This window comes from Bos taurus, chromosome 8, assembly GCF_002263795.3.
Source record: "Bos taurus isolate L1 Dominette 01449 registration number 42190680 breed Hereford chromosome 8, ARS-UCD2.0, whole genome shotgun sequence".
Lineage (NCBI taxonomy): Eukaryota > Metazoa > Chordata > Mammalia > Artiodactyla > Bovidae > Bos > Bos taurus.
In genome coordinates, this window is record NC_037335.1 from 74525818 (window position 1) to 74543396 (window position 17579).

Sequence of the window (17579 nt, forward strand, 5' to 3'; positions counted from 1 at the left end):
AACCTACTGCTTGTAGATTCTGTGGCACCAGGACCTCCCCCAGTGTATCTGAAAATGCAACTAACGCTAAGCTACTTGCTTGCCGAAGGGAGCTGAAACCTTGGCTCCAACTCTGGGAGGAGGTGGGCAGTGCTGGCAGAGTGTTGGGAGCGGGGTGATCTGTATGGTGGGAGGTTAGGATGGAAGGAGCTAGAGGGCCCAGGAGACATGGCTTGTGTCTAGCTAGTGAACTGTTTTCAAGCCTCTGAAACACGGGCGGACAGAGAAGAGGCAACAATCTGTCTCTCCTTTGATTCCAGCAAGGATGGAACATTACTGTGGACCTGGTCATTGGCCCTAAAGGCATCCGCCAGCTGACAAGTCAAGATGCGAAGGTAGAGAGAGATGGGGTGGGGAGGGAGGCAGGCCCCACCCAGCTCCAGGCAGAGTGTTCTTCCCCTTTTGGCTGCCTCCCATTCTGGCCTGTCCCATCGGTTCTTCCACCCCATTGCTGAGAGCAGAGAGGCTTTTGGTATCAGTAGCCGTGGGGAGGCTATTTGGGATAACGGCATGGGGAGCATGGGCCATTACATCCCTGGGACTGTCCCTGGCACAGAGGGGGTGGGGACAGATGTGGTTAAGGTGGGGGAGGGGAAGAGGGAAGGATACTTCTGTTGCTCTTCTGGCAATAGTAGCTGCTCTTTCAATGGCATATGGGGCTATCATGTCCCTGGGAGTCAGAATAACCAGGTCCAGCCCTGGCCCTACCACCAGCTTGGCATATGACTGTGGGCAAACCTTGACTCTTCCCAGGCTCATTTTTTCTTCTGCAAGGGGCTTGGGCTAGGTGATCCTTCTAACCTGAATGGTCTTTGATTCCCTCTTCATCCCCGCCGAGAGACTCCAATGCCTGGTTCTTCCTCGATCCTCACCCCCACCCCATACTGATCAATCCTCATGCCCTGATCCCAGGAATGGGATGGTCTGAAGGAACCCCTCCTTTCCCACAGCCCACCTGCCTGGCCGAGTTCAAGCAGATCAAGTCCATCAGATGCCTCCCTCTGGAAGAGGGCCAGGCGGTACTGCAGCTGGGCATCGAAGGCGCTCCCCAGGTGAGCATCTCTGATTGGGCATGCCTGCTCAAGCCAGCCTGGCCAGGGCTTCCCTGGCTGCTGAGATCTTGTTAAGTAAAGGGCACCTAGTTCTTAGACCAGGTAACAGGATGATGTCAAACTAAGGAAAAGTACATCAGGAAGCAAAACTGTTGTTTAAAATGTCAAGAAAAAAGTTGTAGGAAGTTTGGGGGAGGGCAGGAGTAAAGTGACCAGGAATCAAGGTACAGATCAGAGGTCTAACTGTGAGCAGGTAACAATGACTCAGAACCAAGACCTTGGGGATCCAGGGCTTTTTGTAGGTGGGAGAATGGGAGAGACCTCAGACCACAAACAGGTTGTATGCCTGTCCTTTCATCCACGTGTCCTCTGCCCCACTCCCTCCCTCTTCCCTTTTCTCCATTTCTGCTCAAGCATGCAAGGCATGTGCTGTACACTGAGTGACTAGAAAAAGGCATTCCCTTCCTGGAGTGTAAGGTGGTCAGTTGGGCGGGGTGACGGGAGCGCCCCCTGGTGGCAATAGGGAATTCAAGCCGAGCCCCAGAAGAGGAGCTGGTGGAATCCAGGCAGGCCATGGTTAGAAGTCCTGCAGTCCCGTGGGGTTGACTCTAGCCAAGGCTCTGGGGTCTCATCCTTGGCTGGTCTCTTCCCTGCAGTCTTTGTCCATCAAAACCTCCTCTCTGGCAGAGGCCGAGAACATGGCTGACCTCGTAGATGGTTACTGCCGGCTGCAAGGAGAGCACAAGGGCTCTCTCATCATTCGAACCAAAAAAGGTGTGTTTCCACTTGAAGGTAACCTGGCCCAACAGGCAGTGGGTGGCATACCCGAGCCAAGGCTCCGGGGAGGAGCAGGAGAAGCTAAACCATTGACGGATATGTGAATGAAGAGCCTTTGGAAGTGGGGAGGGGCTCACCCAGCCCTGCTGGACACTCCCTGTGATCCCATCCCAGATGCTTGGCTACAGCCCTGGCCCCACTGACCAAGGGTGGCACGGGGTGCGGGAGTCAACTTGATGGAGAGATGTTTGTCGCCCTGGGAAGATCAAAGCTATTCCCAGAACATGGCTGGTCCGTCCTATTTGGCGATGGAATCAGAAAGCAAGGGTCAGGCTGGGACGTGTGACAGTGGCAGAGGAAGTCTGAGAGTTTCTTCTGCTAAAAGGATTCCAGTTCAGGGCAACAGCGTATCCAGCTTCCACTCGACTCTCATGGGCCACAGTGGCGGGAGGGGTCTCCTGTGTGTCGGCTGGTAGAAGCAGTGAGGTTCGTCATCCATCCGGGACCTGTGTCCCTGGTTCCAGCTCCCCTTCTTCTTCTCCTCTCCCCAGATGGTGAGAAGCGGAACAGTCTGCCCCAGATCCCCACGCTGTGAGTACAACCAACCGCGAGGCTGAGGCGGAGAACCGGCCCCGCCCTCAGCCGGTGTCTTCCTTACGAAGGCAGATCGAACAGAGAGGGGGCCTCCCCCGCCACGGTTTCCAGTTTCTGGCCCCCAGGAGAAAATGATGGAATTCCAGCATTTCACAAGTGGTTATTTTTCACCAGTAAATTTCTCCCAGTAAATTCGTTCAGGGTTATATTCCTGTGTCCTAAAGCCACCTGGCACCATCTTGGGCCGAGGAGGGCGGGGTGGGGAATTGCTGCTGTCCTCTCCTTTGGCGCTAGTGGTAAAGCACTTGCCTGCCAGTGTAAGAGACATGGGTTCAATCCCTGGGTTGGGAAGATCCCCTGGAGAAGGGCATGGCAACCCACTCCAGTACTCTTGCCTGGGGAATCCCATGGACAGAGGAACCTGGCGGGCTACAGTCCATAGAGTCGCAGAGGCGGATGCAACTGAAACGACTTAGCAAGCAAAGCTCCCTCCTGTCTCCTGGTGGCCTGGGCCATGCTCCCAGCTTAGTGCCATCAGAACACGCTGCTTCTCCAGGCAGGGTGGGAGGGAGAGAGGGGGAATGAGGCTGCCCTGGGTGGGCACTTCCAGGCTCTGAGCTCACTGGGCTCCTGCCCTGTCCTCTCCTCCTGTAGAAACCTGGAGGCTCGGCGGCCCCACCTCTCAGAAAGCTGCAGCATAGGTAAGCCTGCCCACCTGCTGCCAGTCCTCTGCCTGCGCCCAGAGCCTCCCTTCTGCCTGCTCTTGTGGCAATTTGAAGGATTCTCTCAAAGTTACAGACAAATGAACTTCCCCTATGACTGCTCAATGACGGCTAAAAATAAATAGCTAACTATGTATTGGGTGGGGCTTCCCTTGTGTCTCAGTGGTAAAGAACTGACCTGCCAATGCAAGAGACACAAGAGACATAGGTTCGATCCCTGGGTCAGGAAGATCGATGGAGAAGGAAATTGCAATCCACTCCAATACTCTTGCCTGGAGAATCCCATGGGCAGAGGAGCCTGGCAGGCTACAGTCGATGGGGTTGAAAAGAGTTGGACATGACCTAGCAACTGAGCATGAACATGAACATGTATTAGGCAGCTAGTGGGGCGCCATGTTTGTCTTGGTCAGCTCAGGCTTCATAAAAAAGCCGCAGACTGGGGAGCTTAAACGTTTAAACAGACATTGATTTCTGACAGCTCTGGAGGTGGAAGTCCAAGACCAAGATGCCAGTGTGGTGGGGTCCTGGTGAGGTCTCTCTTCCCAGCTTGCAGACAGCCACCTCCTCCGTGTCCTCGTGTGGTGGACAGATGGAGAGCTCTAGTCTCTCTTCCTCTTCTTCTAAGGACACTCATCCCACCATGGGGGCCCCACCCTCATGACTTCATCTAACCCTAATCACCTCCCAAAGACCCCTTCAAACACCACCGCTCCTGGGGTTAGGGTTTCAACATATGCATTTGAGGGGACGCAAGCATTCAGTTCATGACAGTGTTAAATACATAACTGGTATTGTTTTCTTTAATATTTACATTCCCCAGAAATAGTCATTTCACAGAAAGGGAAGCAGATTAAAGGAGATGAACCAACTTGCCCTAAATAGCCAGGCAGCAGCAAGGAGGACTCAGGCTGAGGACCCTGGGCCCTGCGGCCACCCAGATACCTGGGGGAAACCCATTCTCCCCTGGCTCCTCCCCAAGTCCCTCCCAGTGATGTCAGCTTAGTTCCACTGACCTGTGGCGGGCGGGGCAGGAGGGGGGCTCACACCTGGTTCCTGGTGATGCCCCCCTCAAGGCATCTTGCCCATGGGGTGTCCTCCTGTCATTTCAGAATCAGACATCTATGCTGAGATCCCTGACGAGACCCTGCGAAGACCAGGAGGTAGATCCCTAACCGCCCCCCACCCCATGTCAACCACTGCCAGAGCCGTGGGAAGTGACATCTGGGGACACATATGACATCATAAGGGGACTTTCTTTCCTTCCTATGTCATCTTCCACGTGTGTCTCAGACAGGGACACAGCTGAGTGAGGCACCTGTGATTTGAAAGCAGAGATCATTGTTTTTATCCCGTCACCATTGACCTTTGGTGTGTCTGTGGTGGAGGGGCGTGCTAAGAGCATGGACATGGGACTCAGCTTTCCCAAGTCTGAGACAATGGAACCTTCTAGACCCCCTTTCCCAGTCTAGCCCCTGGTTCCTGGCTGAGGTGTTGGTGGGGGAGGTCTGGTCACACCTGGGCAGGAGGGGTCGGAGCCTGGTGTTAGAGCCTCTGGATACTCAGAATCCCAGGGATATGGGCATTCAGAATCCCCGGGGACATCAGTTCTTGGATTCCCAGGGGGTGCCAACCAGTTTTGTGCCCCAGGACTGTCTGTTCTATCCCCTGTGCAGGCCCACAGTATGGCATCGCCCGGGAAGATGTGGTTCTGAATCGTATTCTCGGTGAAGGCTTTTTTGGGGAGGTCTATGAAGGTGTCTACACAAATCACGTGAGTTCATGATATCCAAGTTCTGCTCTTCAGTAGAAAGAGAAAGGAGCTCAAATACTCTAGTGTTGGGGGAGGGGGTGTGCTGTGGTGTGTGGAACTTCATGCATTTGGCCTTTGCAGTGTTTATGAAATACGCAAGGAGTGATGAAAACAAGAGTCATTTCCCGGAAAGGCTGCAATTGCAGGGATCGGAAGAGAGGCAACATCTATGGGGCATGGGGTGGGGCCCAGCGGCGGGGACTGAGTCTTATGGGAGAACATGAAGGGGGAAGCTCCATGTGAAGCAGTTGTGAGAAAGACAAGGTGGGCTCCAAGGTCACCAATGGGGGCTGGACAAGTTTGCCTTTGTGTTCGTGCTTCAACCAGGCCTGGGGAAAAAGCAAAATTGTAAAAACCAACAATAAAGAGAAAAAGGCCTGGACGCCATGTCCGATGATGGCCTTGCATGTGACCTGCACACACCCGCTAACTTTGGGCAGGTCACATGGACCCCCAGCCTCCGTGCCCTCACCTGGACAGCCAGGGGTTCAAGGGATCTGATCTTTGGCGTTCCTCCAGTCCAAATGTACCCTGATCAGGAGGAAGTGGGTGTGGAGGAGAGGAGGGGAAGAGATAGGAAGTAAAGGCTTTGCAGAGACCCAGACGTCACCTGTCTCCTGGGGATGCCAGGGTGGGGCGTTCTGGGCAGAACTGAGGGTACCTGGACACACTCTTATTTCAGAAAGGGGAGGTGATCAACGTGGCTGTGAAGACCTGCAAGAAAAACTGCACTCTGGATAACAAGGAGAAGTTCATGAGTGAGGCAGGTAGGTGTCCCTGGGGAGACACCAGCACAGGGGCTAAAAAAAGCCAAGAGACTATGCAGACCGGGAAGCAGGAAGGGGCCAAAGCATCTGCGGTGGAGGTCGGGGAGGCAGTGGACAGAGCTAATATCCACAGGGGGAAAGGCTGCACCCCTGGCTCTCGGTCCAGCCAGCAGACCTTGATTCTTGCTTTGGGCCTTGGAAGCGCTGGAGCACCTATCCCTATCCCCTAGTCCCTAGTCCCTGGCACCTAAAACAAACCCTTCACCCTAACCCTAACATTTAACCATAACCCTACCCTGAACCTAAACCTAAACACTAGCCCAAACCCTAACCCTAATCCCTAGCCATAACCCTAAACACTAACCCTAACCCCTAAACCTAACCCCAACCCCAACCCTAAACCTAACTCCTAACCCCGAACCTTAATACCTCACCCCAACCCTAATCCCTAATCCCTAAACCCTAACCCTAACTCCTAATCCCTAGCTCCTAACACTAATCCCTAACCCTAACACCTAACCACTAACCATAACACCTAACCCCTAACCCTGCCTTAACCCTAAACCTAACCCCTAACCCTAACCCTCTCACCCCCACTTGCAGTGATCATGAAGAACCTGGACCACCCGCATATTGTGAAGCTGATCGGCATCATCGAAGAGGAGCCCACCTGGATCATCATGGAACTGTACCCCTACGGGGAGGTGAGCTGGAGGGCCAAGGAGGACCCTGTGATGACAGCTGGACTGCAGTGGAGCAACACCTAGGGAGAGGGTAGCCACGGAGGATGCATTTGGAGCCAGGGGCCCTTAACTCCCGGCAAGGCTGTTTGGAGAGGAAGTTGCCAGATTCTTCTGCCAGCCTGGGTGTCCCCTCCCCCATCCCCCAGCTCCACACCCAGGTCAGGCAGAATCTTCAGGGCATCTTCCCTTTCCTACAGCTGGGCCACTACCTGGAGCGAAACAAGAACAGCCTGAAGGTGCTCACTCTTGTCCTGTACTCGCTACAGATCTGCAAGGCCATGGCCTACCTGGAGAGCATCAACTGTGTCCACAGGTGAGGCTGGGGAGGGCCCTGGAGAAGGAGGGGTCAGGTACAGACCAGGGTTGAAGGCCTGGCTTTGGTCCCGCTTAGGTGACAGCTTGAGCACCTTCTTGGGACCCGTGTCCCCCTCTAAAAGTACAACAGCCAGCGGTCCCTCCCAGGATTGCTAGGAAGAGGAAATCTGAAATCGGGGGTGTCTGCCTGTAACTCAGTAGCCCGCATCCCTGTGGGTGCAGGAAATCACTTCCCTGCTTGCTGCTCACTTATTCTCTGGCATTTCCATTTGGTGGCACCCAGCCTAGCAGGAGAAGGCAGTGGCACCCCACTCCAGTACTCTTGCCTGGAAAATCCCATGGACGGAGGAGCCTGGTGGGCTGCAGTCCATGGGGTTGCTAAGAGTCGGACATGACTGAGCGACTTCACTTTCACTTTTCACTTTCATACATTGGAGAAGGAAATGGCAACCCGCTCCAGTGTTCTTGCCTGGAGAATCCCAGGGACCGGGGAGCCTGGTGGGCTGCCGTCTCTGGGGTTGCACAGAGCTGAACATGACTGAAGTGACTTAGCAGCAGCAGCAGCAGTCTAGCAGGAGAGACTGGGTTCTGGCAGCACTAGGACAGTCCTGGGGTCCCAGGCCTTGCAGCCCAAGTGAGTAGCACTGCCCTGGTCTCTGACACCTCCAAGCTGCCAAGTCCAGTCCTCTGACTGTGGTGCTGGTCCCTTCTCCACCCGGCTTTGTCCCCTTCCCTGAAGGAAGGTCCCCATCAAGGGGGATATGATCCTCTGGAGGAGACAGAGTTTTGTTCAGTTGCTCAGTTGTGTCCAACTCTTTGCGACCCCATGGGCTGCCCCACACCAGGCTTCCCTGTCCATCACCATCTACTGGAGCTTGCTCAAATTCATGTCCACTGAGTCGTTGATGCCATCCAACCATCTCATCCTCTGCCATCCTATTCTCCTGCTTTCCATCTTTCACAGCATCCGGGGCTTTTCCACTAAGTCAGTCCTTCACATCAGGTGGCCAAAGTATCAGAGTTTCATTTTCAGCATCAGTCCTTCCAATTAATGTTCAGGACTGATTTCCTTTAGGGTTGACTGATTTGATCTCCTTGCAGTCCAAGGGACTCTCAAGAGTCTTCTCCAGCACCACAGTTCAAAAGCATCAATTCTTTGGCACTCAACTCTCTTTATGGTCCAGCTCTCACACCCATACATGACTACTGGAAAAACCATAGCTTTGACTAGACAGACCTTTGTTGGCAAAGTAATATCTCTGCTTTTTAATATTCTGTCTGGGTTGGTCATAGCTTTTCTTCCAAGGAGCAAGCGTCTTTTAATTTTACGGCTGCAGTCACCACCTGCAGTGATTTTGTAGCCCAAGAAAACAAAGTCTCTCACTGTTTCCATTGTTTCCCCATCTATTTGCCATGAAGTGATGGGACCGGATGCCATCATCTTAGTTTTCTGAATGTTGAGTTTTAAGCCAACTTTTTCACTCTAATCTTTCACTTTCATCAAGAGGCTCTTTAGTTCCTCTTTGCTTTGTGCCATAAGGGTGATGTCATCTGCATATCTGAGGTTATTGATATTTCTCTCTGTAATCTTGATTCCAGCTTGTGTTTCATCCAGCCCAGCATTTTGCATAATGTACTTCTGCATATAATTTAAATAAGCAGGTGAAACTATACAGCCTTGATGTACTCCTTTCCCAATTTGGAACCAGTCTGCTGTTCCATGTCGGGTTCTAACTGTTGCTTCTTGACCTGTATACAGATTTCTCAGGAGGCAGGTCAGGTGGTCTGGAAGTCCCATCTCTTCCAGAATTTTCCACAGTTTGTTGTGATCCACACAGTCAAAGGCTTTGGTGTAATCAATAAAGAAGTAGAAGTTTTTCTGGAACTCTTGCTTTTTCTATGATCCAACTCAAAGCCCTGGGGTGAGCAGGTGAATTCTTCAGTCCAACGCCATCCTCCTGAGATATGGGGCCATATGGGTGATACTATGCACAGCGATGTTGGGGGATGTGCATATTCATCCACCCATTCATTCACTCACTCGTGCAGCAAATATGGTGGAACTCTTCCTGTGGACCTCCAGGCAGTGTCCTAAGCTCTGCGATTAAGTCACAATCAAAACAAACAGAAACCCCTTTCCTTGTAAAGCTCATCTTCTAGCATCTTCTAGGGTGAACAGTCCTGGGGCAAAGTGGTATAATAGATTTGCATCCTTTGTGACATTGTCGGGCTTTGAAGTCATCTTTTCAACAACAAAGACAAACAGTAGGGTGCAGAACCTGCCTGGGAGAAGCAGGAGATGAGCCAGTTTGGGGTTAGAAGTGATTTGGGGATTCAAGATGACTGAGTCGGTAAGGGCTCCCAGAGTGGGGGATGGAAGTTGGGGGGGTAGTGAGAGCTCAGCTCTGGGCTGCGCCTCTCACCTGCCAGCTGCCAGGTGTGTTCCTCCAGCTCTCTGCTCCGCTCTCCTCCGTACCAGGGGTTCCCAGGGACTCTGTGCCACGGCTCAGGGGCATGTAGCCTTTAGGGGGTCCTGGCTCTCCCAGTGCCCCCTGAAAGTGAGCTGTGAGCAGCTGTGGGGTCACAGAACAAGGAGAGGTTAATTGTGATCAGGAAAGTGGTCGGGCTTCCTCCCTGAAGTGTCAGCAGGGTGACGGCATCCCCAGCAGAGGGGACAATACGTGTAGTGACTGGAGCAAATACGGGGAACACAAGACAGGCTTGGAGGTAGAGATGCATGAGAAGGGATGATGGGAGACAGGGCTCAGCAGCGAGATGCAGGGAGGCAACCAGGGCATGTGAGCAGCAGGGAAGACCAGCCGAGGCTCCTGCCTGAGCCAAGTTCCAGCAAGACAAGTTGTGGGGCCAGGAAGGGCTGACCCACAGAAGCTGCTTGATTCTCCTCCGGAGGCTGGGGCCCTGAGGCTCTCTTCTCCTCTGCCTCTCTGTCCATCTATCCATCTGTCTGTCCCCCTGAAGTGTTATGAACCACCTCACCCTGGTCTTTGCCTCCTTCCAGGGACATTGCTGTCCGGAACATCCTGGTAGCCTCCCCTGAATGTGTGAAGCTGGGGGACTTCGGCCTTTCCCGATACATTGAGGATGAGGAGTATTACAAAGGTGAGTGGGGGTGTGTTACAGCATTGTCCCTGAAGGGCGTCCCTGAAGCCAAAATCCCCCCAAAAGGTGACTATAAGGCAAGTCTAGGCCAACAGTCTCTGGAGAGTAAGCTGCCTTTCTGGATAAGTCTGGATGGTTCTTCTCTAAGAGCTCCCATAAACCCTTGGTCCACCCACAGCCTCTGTAACCCGTCTACCAATCAAATGGATGTCCCCCGAGTCCATCAACTTCCGCCGCTTCACGACCGCCAGCGATGTCTGGATGTTTGGTGAGCAGACTCTCCATAGGGCATGGATGAGGGTTTGATTACCCCTCTGTGACCAGGATAACAGGGGGCACAAGAAGCAGAGGTCTGGACCCTCAGGTTCTGTTTTGCTGCCCCAACTGAGGAGTCCCAGAGCTGGGGAGTCCGTGGTGGATTGGGGGTGACAGGAGCTAAGGGCCAGCCTGCATTCATCTTCATGGAAAAGGCTCTTGATATGAGCATGAGCTCCCCCAGATAGCCCCAGGACTGAGGTGAGGCCACCCCGCAGGGGAGCCTCATAGGCAGAGCTGAGCTCTTCTCTGAGAAGAAGGTGCAGGGTGAGGAGAGACAAAACCCAGGTGCTGGACAGCCACTTAAAAGGCACACAGCCATGTAGATCCTCTGTCTCAGGTCTCCACAGCCTGCCCAGTACAATCTCATCATTCTTCTTCCCATTTTCCAGACAAAGAAACTGAGGCTCAGCAAGTCAGGGACTTGCTCATGATCACACAGGCAGCAAGCATTGGCTCTAGGCTTCGTATGCCAGCTTTCTGATGGAGCCATCACTCCCTCCTGGTGGTCCCAGTGAAGTTCCTTTGACGGTCTCCTTCTCCAGAACCCTAACAGCTCCATGAGGAAAGGGCCTGGGTGTGGGAGCTTAGTTCACTTACAGTCATAGGTGATTGGTCCTTTCACAGACTATCACGTGGGCAGGCCCCCCCGGGATGCTATCTATAGAGGAGAGAGGGGAACACAGGGTGGTCCCCAGCAGGCACTGAGTGTTGACCATACGGCTGTCTCTGGGGAGGATGGGCTGCCTCTCCAGGTTCAAGTCCCCTCAGCACGGGCCCTGAGCCCTCTCCTCCCGCTTGCAGCTGTGTGCATGTGGGAAATCCTGAGCTTCGGAAAGCAGCCCTTCTTCTGGTTGGAGAACAAGGATGTCATTGGGGTGCTGGAGAAGGGAGACCGGTTGCCCAAGCCTGACCTCTGCCCGCCCATTCTCTACACCCTCATGACCCGCTGCTGGGACTACGACCCCAGTGAACGACCCCGCTTCACCGAGCTCGTGTGCAGCCTCAGGTGAGCACGGAGATGGGTGTGGGGGGGAGGACTGCAAGCCCAGGGCCCCCTGAGAGCAAGTCTCCTCTTTAGCAGCACATAGAGGTTTATAGCTGTGTGTGTGTGTGCTCAGTCACTAAGTCATGTCCAACTCTTTGTGACCCCATGAACTGTAGCCCACCAGGCTCTTCTTTCCATGGGATTTCCCAGGCAAGAATACTGGAGTGGGTAGCCATTCCCTTCTCCAGTGGATCTTTCTGACTCGGATCAAACCAGGGTCTCCAGCATTACAGGCAGATTCTTTACCATTTGGGGCCACATAAAAATAGATAGGGGGCTATATTTGGCCTGTGGGCCTAGTTTGCTGGCTCCTACTTTAAGGAACCCAATGCTTAATTAACATTAAATACTACAGCTTTAAACACAGTAGGCAACTTGTGGGCATTCTTTTAGAAAATCATCCCCAGAAACTGCCACATGGGAAGGCATCACAGGAGAGGCTGGGAATCCCAGGTCCAGGCAATGGGAATCTTTGAAAAAAATTTACACAGTGTGAGAGCTGGGAGTTAAGTTTTGTTGCGAGCAAAATGAGGTCTGCAGCCTGGGAGACAACATTTCAAATAGTTTTGAGAAACTGTTCGGAAGAGGTGAAGGGGGAGCCAGCTTATACAGAAGTTTTGCAACAAAGGGCAGGTTGTCTGAACAGCAAACAATTATTGTTAATTAAAGAAAACCAGATACCCAAGTTAAAGAATTGAGTGCTTTTCTATGTATGGGAAGATGCAAGAGTCTGGGCTCACTGGAATCATTCCTTTGATATGCATCTCAGCTCTCTGGGGCCAGTATCCTGTGTTTTCACATCCTGAGTTTCCTCAGGGCTCACCGTAGGGAGTGGCTGCAGGTTGATGGCTCCTAGATGGCAGGTTTTCTTTCCTTCCTGAGTTCCCTCAGGGCTCACCAGCTCACTATCCTTGGTGGAGACAATTGCTGATGACTGTGACATCCTTGTTTACTGATATGGCAGGAAATATGCATTTCTCAGAATGATAATGCATTTGTTTATAGGTAGGGCTCTATAAACAAGCCGTATCATGACTTTTTGTATTGCACACAATAGAATGCATATAAATCTGAAAATATGGTACCAAATATTATATGTTTTGTAGTACTATTTAGGGCTTCTCTAAACAGTGGCTCAGATGATAAAGAATCCACCTGCAATGCAGGAGACCTGGGTTCCATCCCTGGATTGGGAAGATCCCCTGGAGGAGGGCATGGCAACCCACTCCAGTATTCTTGCCTAGAGAATCCCCATGGACAGAGGAGCCTAGTCAGGGGCTATAGTCCTTGGGGTCGCAAAGAGTTGGACATGACTGAGCAACTAAGCACAGCACAGTACTGTTTAAAATGATTAAACAAGGCAATTTAAGTGATACAGACAAACTTTAACACTGCGTGAAGTGGCCATCTCCATTTCCAAGGGCCAGAGCAATGGCAAATGGGAGTGGAAGGTAGGACACTTTTATAGGATAAAGAATAAGGAACAAAGAAGAGATAATTAGAGAATGAATAGGGAATAGGAAACAAGTGTAAAGCTGAATGGGCTTCCCTAGTGTCTGAGATGATAAAAAAAAAATCTGCCTGTAATGCAGGAGACCTGAGTTTAGTCCCTGGGTTGGGAAGATCCCCTGGAGGAGGACATGGCAACCCACTCCAGCATTCTTGCCTGGAGACTCTGCATGGACAGAGGAGTGTGGCAGGCTGCAGTCCATGGGGTTGCAAAGAGTCAGACACTACTGAGCAACTAAGCACATAAAGCTGAACTGGCATTTGGATTGGTATTTGGGTTGGCATTTGGGATGCTACTTTGATTCTGATAAAGCATAGCATTTAGAAGGACGCAAAAGTTATCTGCATTTTGACCTGCTGATGTGACCCCCCTGGGCAGGAGCGGTTCCATCTTGGGCCTAGAAATATATTTCAACAACACATAATCCCTGTCTGCAGACAATGCTTGGTACACTTGTGGATTCATGGACCCTCTGCCTTTATTCGAGTCCTTGGAGGTGTGTGATTCCCAGGTTGGGAACCACTGTTGGGTAAAAGAAAAAAAAGGCAAGAAGCGTGCATTCAACTAACCTGGGAGGAAATCCATGGCCCTTTCCTATGAGCACATATCAGGAATATATGTGTACCCTTTCCCATTAGCACACAACAGGAATGCGTAGGTTGGGGCAGCTGCAGGGTCCATGGTGCTGTGGCCTGTCTCCTAGGGATCTCCCCAGTGCCGTCTGCAAAGGACGTCGGAGAAGACTTGGGAGTAGGATCCCGGCTGCAGTGGAACACAGAGGGGAGCCCCCAGGAGTGTATCTGACCTTGTTTCTGTCTCCTTATCTGACCTGACTTCCTGGCAGTGACATTTACCAGATGGAGAAGGACATCGCCTTAGAGCAGGAGAGGAATGCTCGCTACCGACCTCCCAAAATCTTAGAGCCCACAGCCTTCCAGGAACCCCCACCCAAGGTGAGCCAAGCCCCGAACTCATTGGCCCCAGTGCCCCATGAATCACAGCAGAGCGGGGACCCTGTCCAACCCCTCCCAGATCTGACTGTGCAGCTCCCCTTACAGTGGTGGTCAGATGGGCCCCTGCGTCTTCTCAGCCCTTCCACCCAACCATCCATCAGCCCTGAGGCAGCCCCCATCAGTCACCTCGGCAGATGGAACCTGAGACAGCCAGAGAGCAGGCACCTTGTGGGGCTGCTGGAGCAGGCAGTCACCCTGGAAACATTTCCCTCGGGAGACAGTAGCACTTTCCCTTTTGGTGTTTTTAGGGACAAATTAGATTCCCCTGAAGGTACGTGATGGGGAGCCCTGAAGTCCAGCCTGTGATGTCCATGGCATCTCTGGGTGCAGGAGCCAGTGCCCTTCTGCCCCACTGTTAGATGGGTGGGACCACGTCTGTAGAAGTCAGCTTGGGCTGCCATACGATATACTACAGGCTGGGCAGCTTACACACAGACAGCATGGAGGCTGGGAAATCCAAGATCAAGGTGTCTGGTGAGGACTCTCTTCCTGGATGGCAGATGTGCCCTTCTCACATGTCCTCACATGGTGGGGAGAGTGAGCTCTGGTGTCTGTTATTGTTATTAATATGACTGCATGCTAAGTCGCTTCAGTCATGTCTGATTCTTTGCCACTCCATGGACTGTAGCCTGCAGGGATCCTCTGTCCATAGGATTCTCCAGGCAAGAATACCGGAGTGGGTTGCCATGGCCTCCTCTAGGGGATTTTCCCTACCCAGGGATTGAACCCACATCTCTTATTCTCCTGTATAGGCAGGCGGGTTCTTTACCACCACCTGGGAAGTTCATTAATGCTACTACTAATAAGAATCATAGGAGTCCTACCCTTGTTACCTCATCTGATCCTAATTACCTCCCAAAGGCCCCACCTCAAAACACCATCACCCTGGGGGTTAAGACTTCAACATATGAATGGGGTGTGTGGGGTGGGGTGGAGGAACAAACATTCAGTTCATAACAAAGCCCTGTGGGTGCTGGGCCTCTTTTCGAGGTCCCCCTGATCTGCTGTGCCCTGCACCTTCCTGCAGTCAGGCCCAGCTCAGGTTTCATCACCTCCAGGAAGCTGCTGTGGACGCCTGGGCCTCCATGACTCACCTCTGGATGTCTGCAGCTCCCGATTACTGATTTGGCAAACTCTGCACATCCAAGGTTCACATACTGTTGAAGCCTAGCTTGAAGGATTTTGAGCATTACCTTGCTAGCTTGTGAAATGAGTGCAATTGTGCGATAGTTTGAACATTCTTTGACACAGCCATTCTTTGGGATCTTTTCCAGTCCTATGGACACTGCTGAGTTTTCCAAATTTGCTGGCATATTGAATGCAGCACTTTAACAGCATCATCTTTTAGGATTTGAAATAACTCAGCTGGAATTTCATCACCTCCACTAGCTTTGTTCATAGTAATGCTTCCTAAGCCATAGTTGACTTCACACTCCAGGATGCCTGGCACATGCAGAGAGGCTACACAGAGACTGGTAATGCCTCCAGTTAGCAGTGACCTCCAGAAGGGCAGAGAAAACTGGCCTCTTAGTACCGTCATATCACTCAGCAGTAATAGATGCACAGTTAGTGGACATGAATGATTTTAACGATTACTCTGTCCCTCGTCTTCATCACCCTGAACAAGCCTGACCCGACTCCTACCTGGTATTCCCCTTGGTGAGCTGTGCTCCCTCAACAGGACAGAATGAGGGACTGACTCATCTCCATATTCTCTCTGCAGCCCAGCCGACCCAAGTACAGACCCCCTCCACAAACCAACCTTCTGGCACCCAAGCTGCAATTCCAGGTAAACACGTAATTGGAGGGCTGGGGAAGTGCAGGCCTCATCTCTGTCCTTCCTGAACTTCCATCCTCGTGCCTTAGCAGAGCAGCAGTCCTATCTGCTCAGGCAATGGAGACAGTTCTTCCTGAGTACCCAGAAAAGAACTCGAACTCAAAGTGCCCAGAGATCAAAGAATCTAATTGAACCTCTACCAGGTTGTCCTCAGTTAAGACGACTTCAACCCACATCTGTCTGTCCACAGTATTGGCTGCTGCGTGCGCCTGCCTGCAGCTAATTCTGTATTCCTGGTCTCCCCAACCCTGAGCAGAGCCTCTGAAAAGGAATCCAGGCAGCTGGGGACCGGTGATGTTCCCCAGAGAATGGAGCTGCTCACTGGGGCTCCTTGCAGGGGCCCTGCTGAGAACCTCGGTAGCTGGTGGAGAGAAAGCAGGGTTCCCCCTGTGCTTCCCCGCCCCCACTTCCATGGTTACCAACCACAGGACCTGCCCAAGCTGTTGGTCCCTCTCGGGATGTCTCTGTCCTGTGTCCCTCTGTTGCATCTAAGTCAGAAGGAGCCAGGGGCCCTCTCTCTTTTCTTCCTTTCTATCCCTTAGCTCAGAGTCCCTCCTTAAAAAATGCAAACAGTGTCTTTTATTTGGTGCTCCTTCATTTGGTGTTCTGTGGTCAAGGAAATGCTCCTGAGCCAAAACAAGCCTGCTACTGCTAAGTCACTTCAGTTGTGTCCGACTCTGTGCGACCCCATAGACGGCAGCCCACCAGGCCTCACCGTCCCTGGGATTCTCCAGGCAAGAACACTGGAGTGGGTTGCCATTTCCTCCTCCAATGCATGAAAGTGAAAAATGAAAGTGAAGTTGCCCAGTCGTGTCCGACTCCCAGCGACCCCATGGACTGTAGCCCACCAGGCTCCTCCATCCTTGGGATTTTCCAGGCAAGAACACTGGAGTGGGTTGCCATTGCCTTCTGCAAAACAAGCCTAACCAGGAACAAACAGACAAACCCTCTTCATATGAAAAAAAGAAAAAGAAAACAAACCTCAAGGCAGAAGACAGGAACGATATCCCTAGAAAGCAACATACCCCTTTGTGATGTTTAAAATAGTGGGTTTTTTTTTTTAAGATTTTTTTTTTATGTGAACCATTTTAAAAGTTTTTGTCAAATTTGTTACAATATTGCTTCTATTTTTTATGTTTTGATTTTTGGGCCATGAGGCATGTGGGATCTTAGCTCCCTGACAGGGATTGAGCCCAAACCCCCTGTGTTGGAAGGTGAAGTCTTAACCATGGGACTGCCTGTGAAGTCCCAAAATAGTGGGTTTTAAAAATGTGTGTGTGTGTATATATATAGACTTCCATGTGGGCTCAGTGGTAAAGAATCTGCCTGCAATTCAGGAGATGTGTGTTTGATTCCTGGATCAGGAAGATACCAGGAGGAGGAAATAGCAACCCACTCCAGTATTCTTGCCTGGGAAATCCCAGGGATAGAGGAGCCTGGTGGGCTACAGTCCATGGGAGTTACAAAAGAGTCAGACATGACTTAGCAACTAAACCACAACAACATATATATACATACATATGTTGTTTGTTTTAGTTGCTCAGTCATGTCCAACTTTTTTGCATCCTGATGGACTGTAGCCCACTGGGCTCCTCTGTCCTTGGGATTTCCCAGGCAAGAATACCGGAGTGAGTTATCATTTCCTTCTCCAAGGGATCTTCCCAACCCCGGGATCAAACCCATGTCTCCTGCATTGTAGGGAAATTCTTTACCACTGAGCCATCAGGGAAGCCCATACACACATATACTTGTGGTTTAACAGTATCTGTTCATTTCTAACAACAATGATGACTTTTCCCTGAAGAGTCCTGAAGGAGGACATGTAGTCAGTAGGTCAGTGCCACACGTGGACCCATGGTATGCACAGCATCACGGGAACGGTTGTTAGATGAAAGAACAGCCATCACGTCTGTGCTG

General features: G+C 51.8%; 1 protein-coding gene across 5 annotated transcripts in view; it reads left to right on the forward strand.

Moving 5' to 3' along the window:
* The window catches only part of PTK2B (protein tyrosine kinase 2 beta), a 138287-nt gene that overhangs the window by 108491 nt on the left and 12217 nt on the right, over positions 1-17579 (forward strand). For all 5 annotated transcript variants that reach the window (XR_009495482.1, NM_001102252.1, XM_059889218.1 and 2 more), the window contains 15 exon segments: positions 300-374; positions 990-1091; positions 1748-1865; positions 2420-2459; positions 3117-3163; positions 4294-4344; positions 4858-4955; positions 5677-5761; positions 6365-6465; positions 6702-6817; positions 9839-9939; positions 10118-10207; positions 11059-11263; positions 13657-13765; positions 15549-15614. Coding sequence is in view for 4 of the 5 variants with exons in the window: in NM_001102252.1 (NP_001095722.1) it covers positions 300-374; positions 990-1091; positions 1748-1865; positions 2420-2459; positions 3117-3163; positions 4294-4344; positions 4858-4955; positions 5677-5761; positions 6365-6465; positions 6702-6817; positions 9839-9939; positions 10118-10207; positions 11059-11263; positions 13657-13765; positions 15549-15614 (1404 nt within the window). In the remaining variant the exon portion in view is untranslated.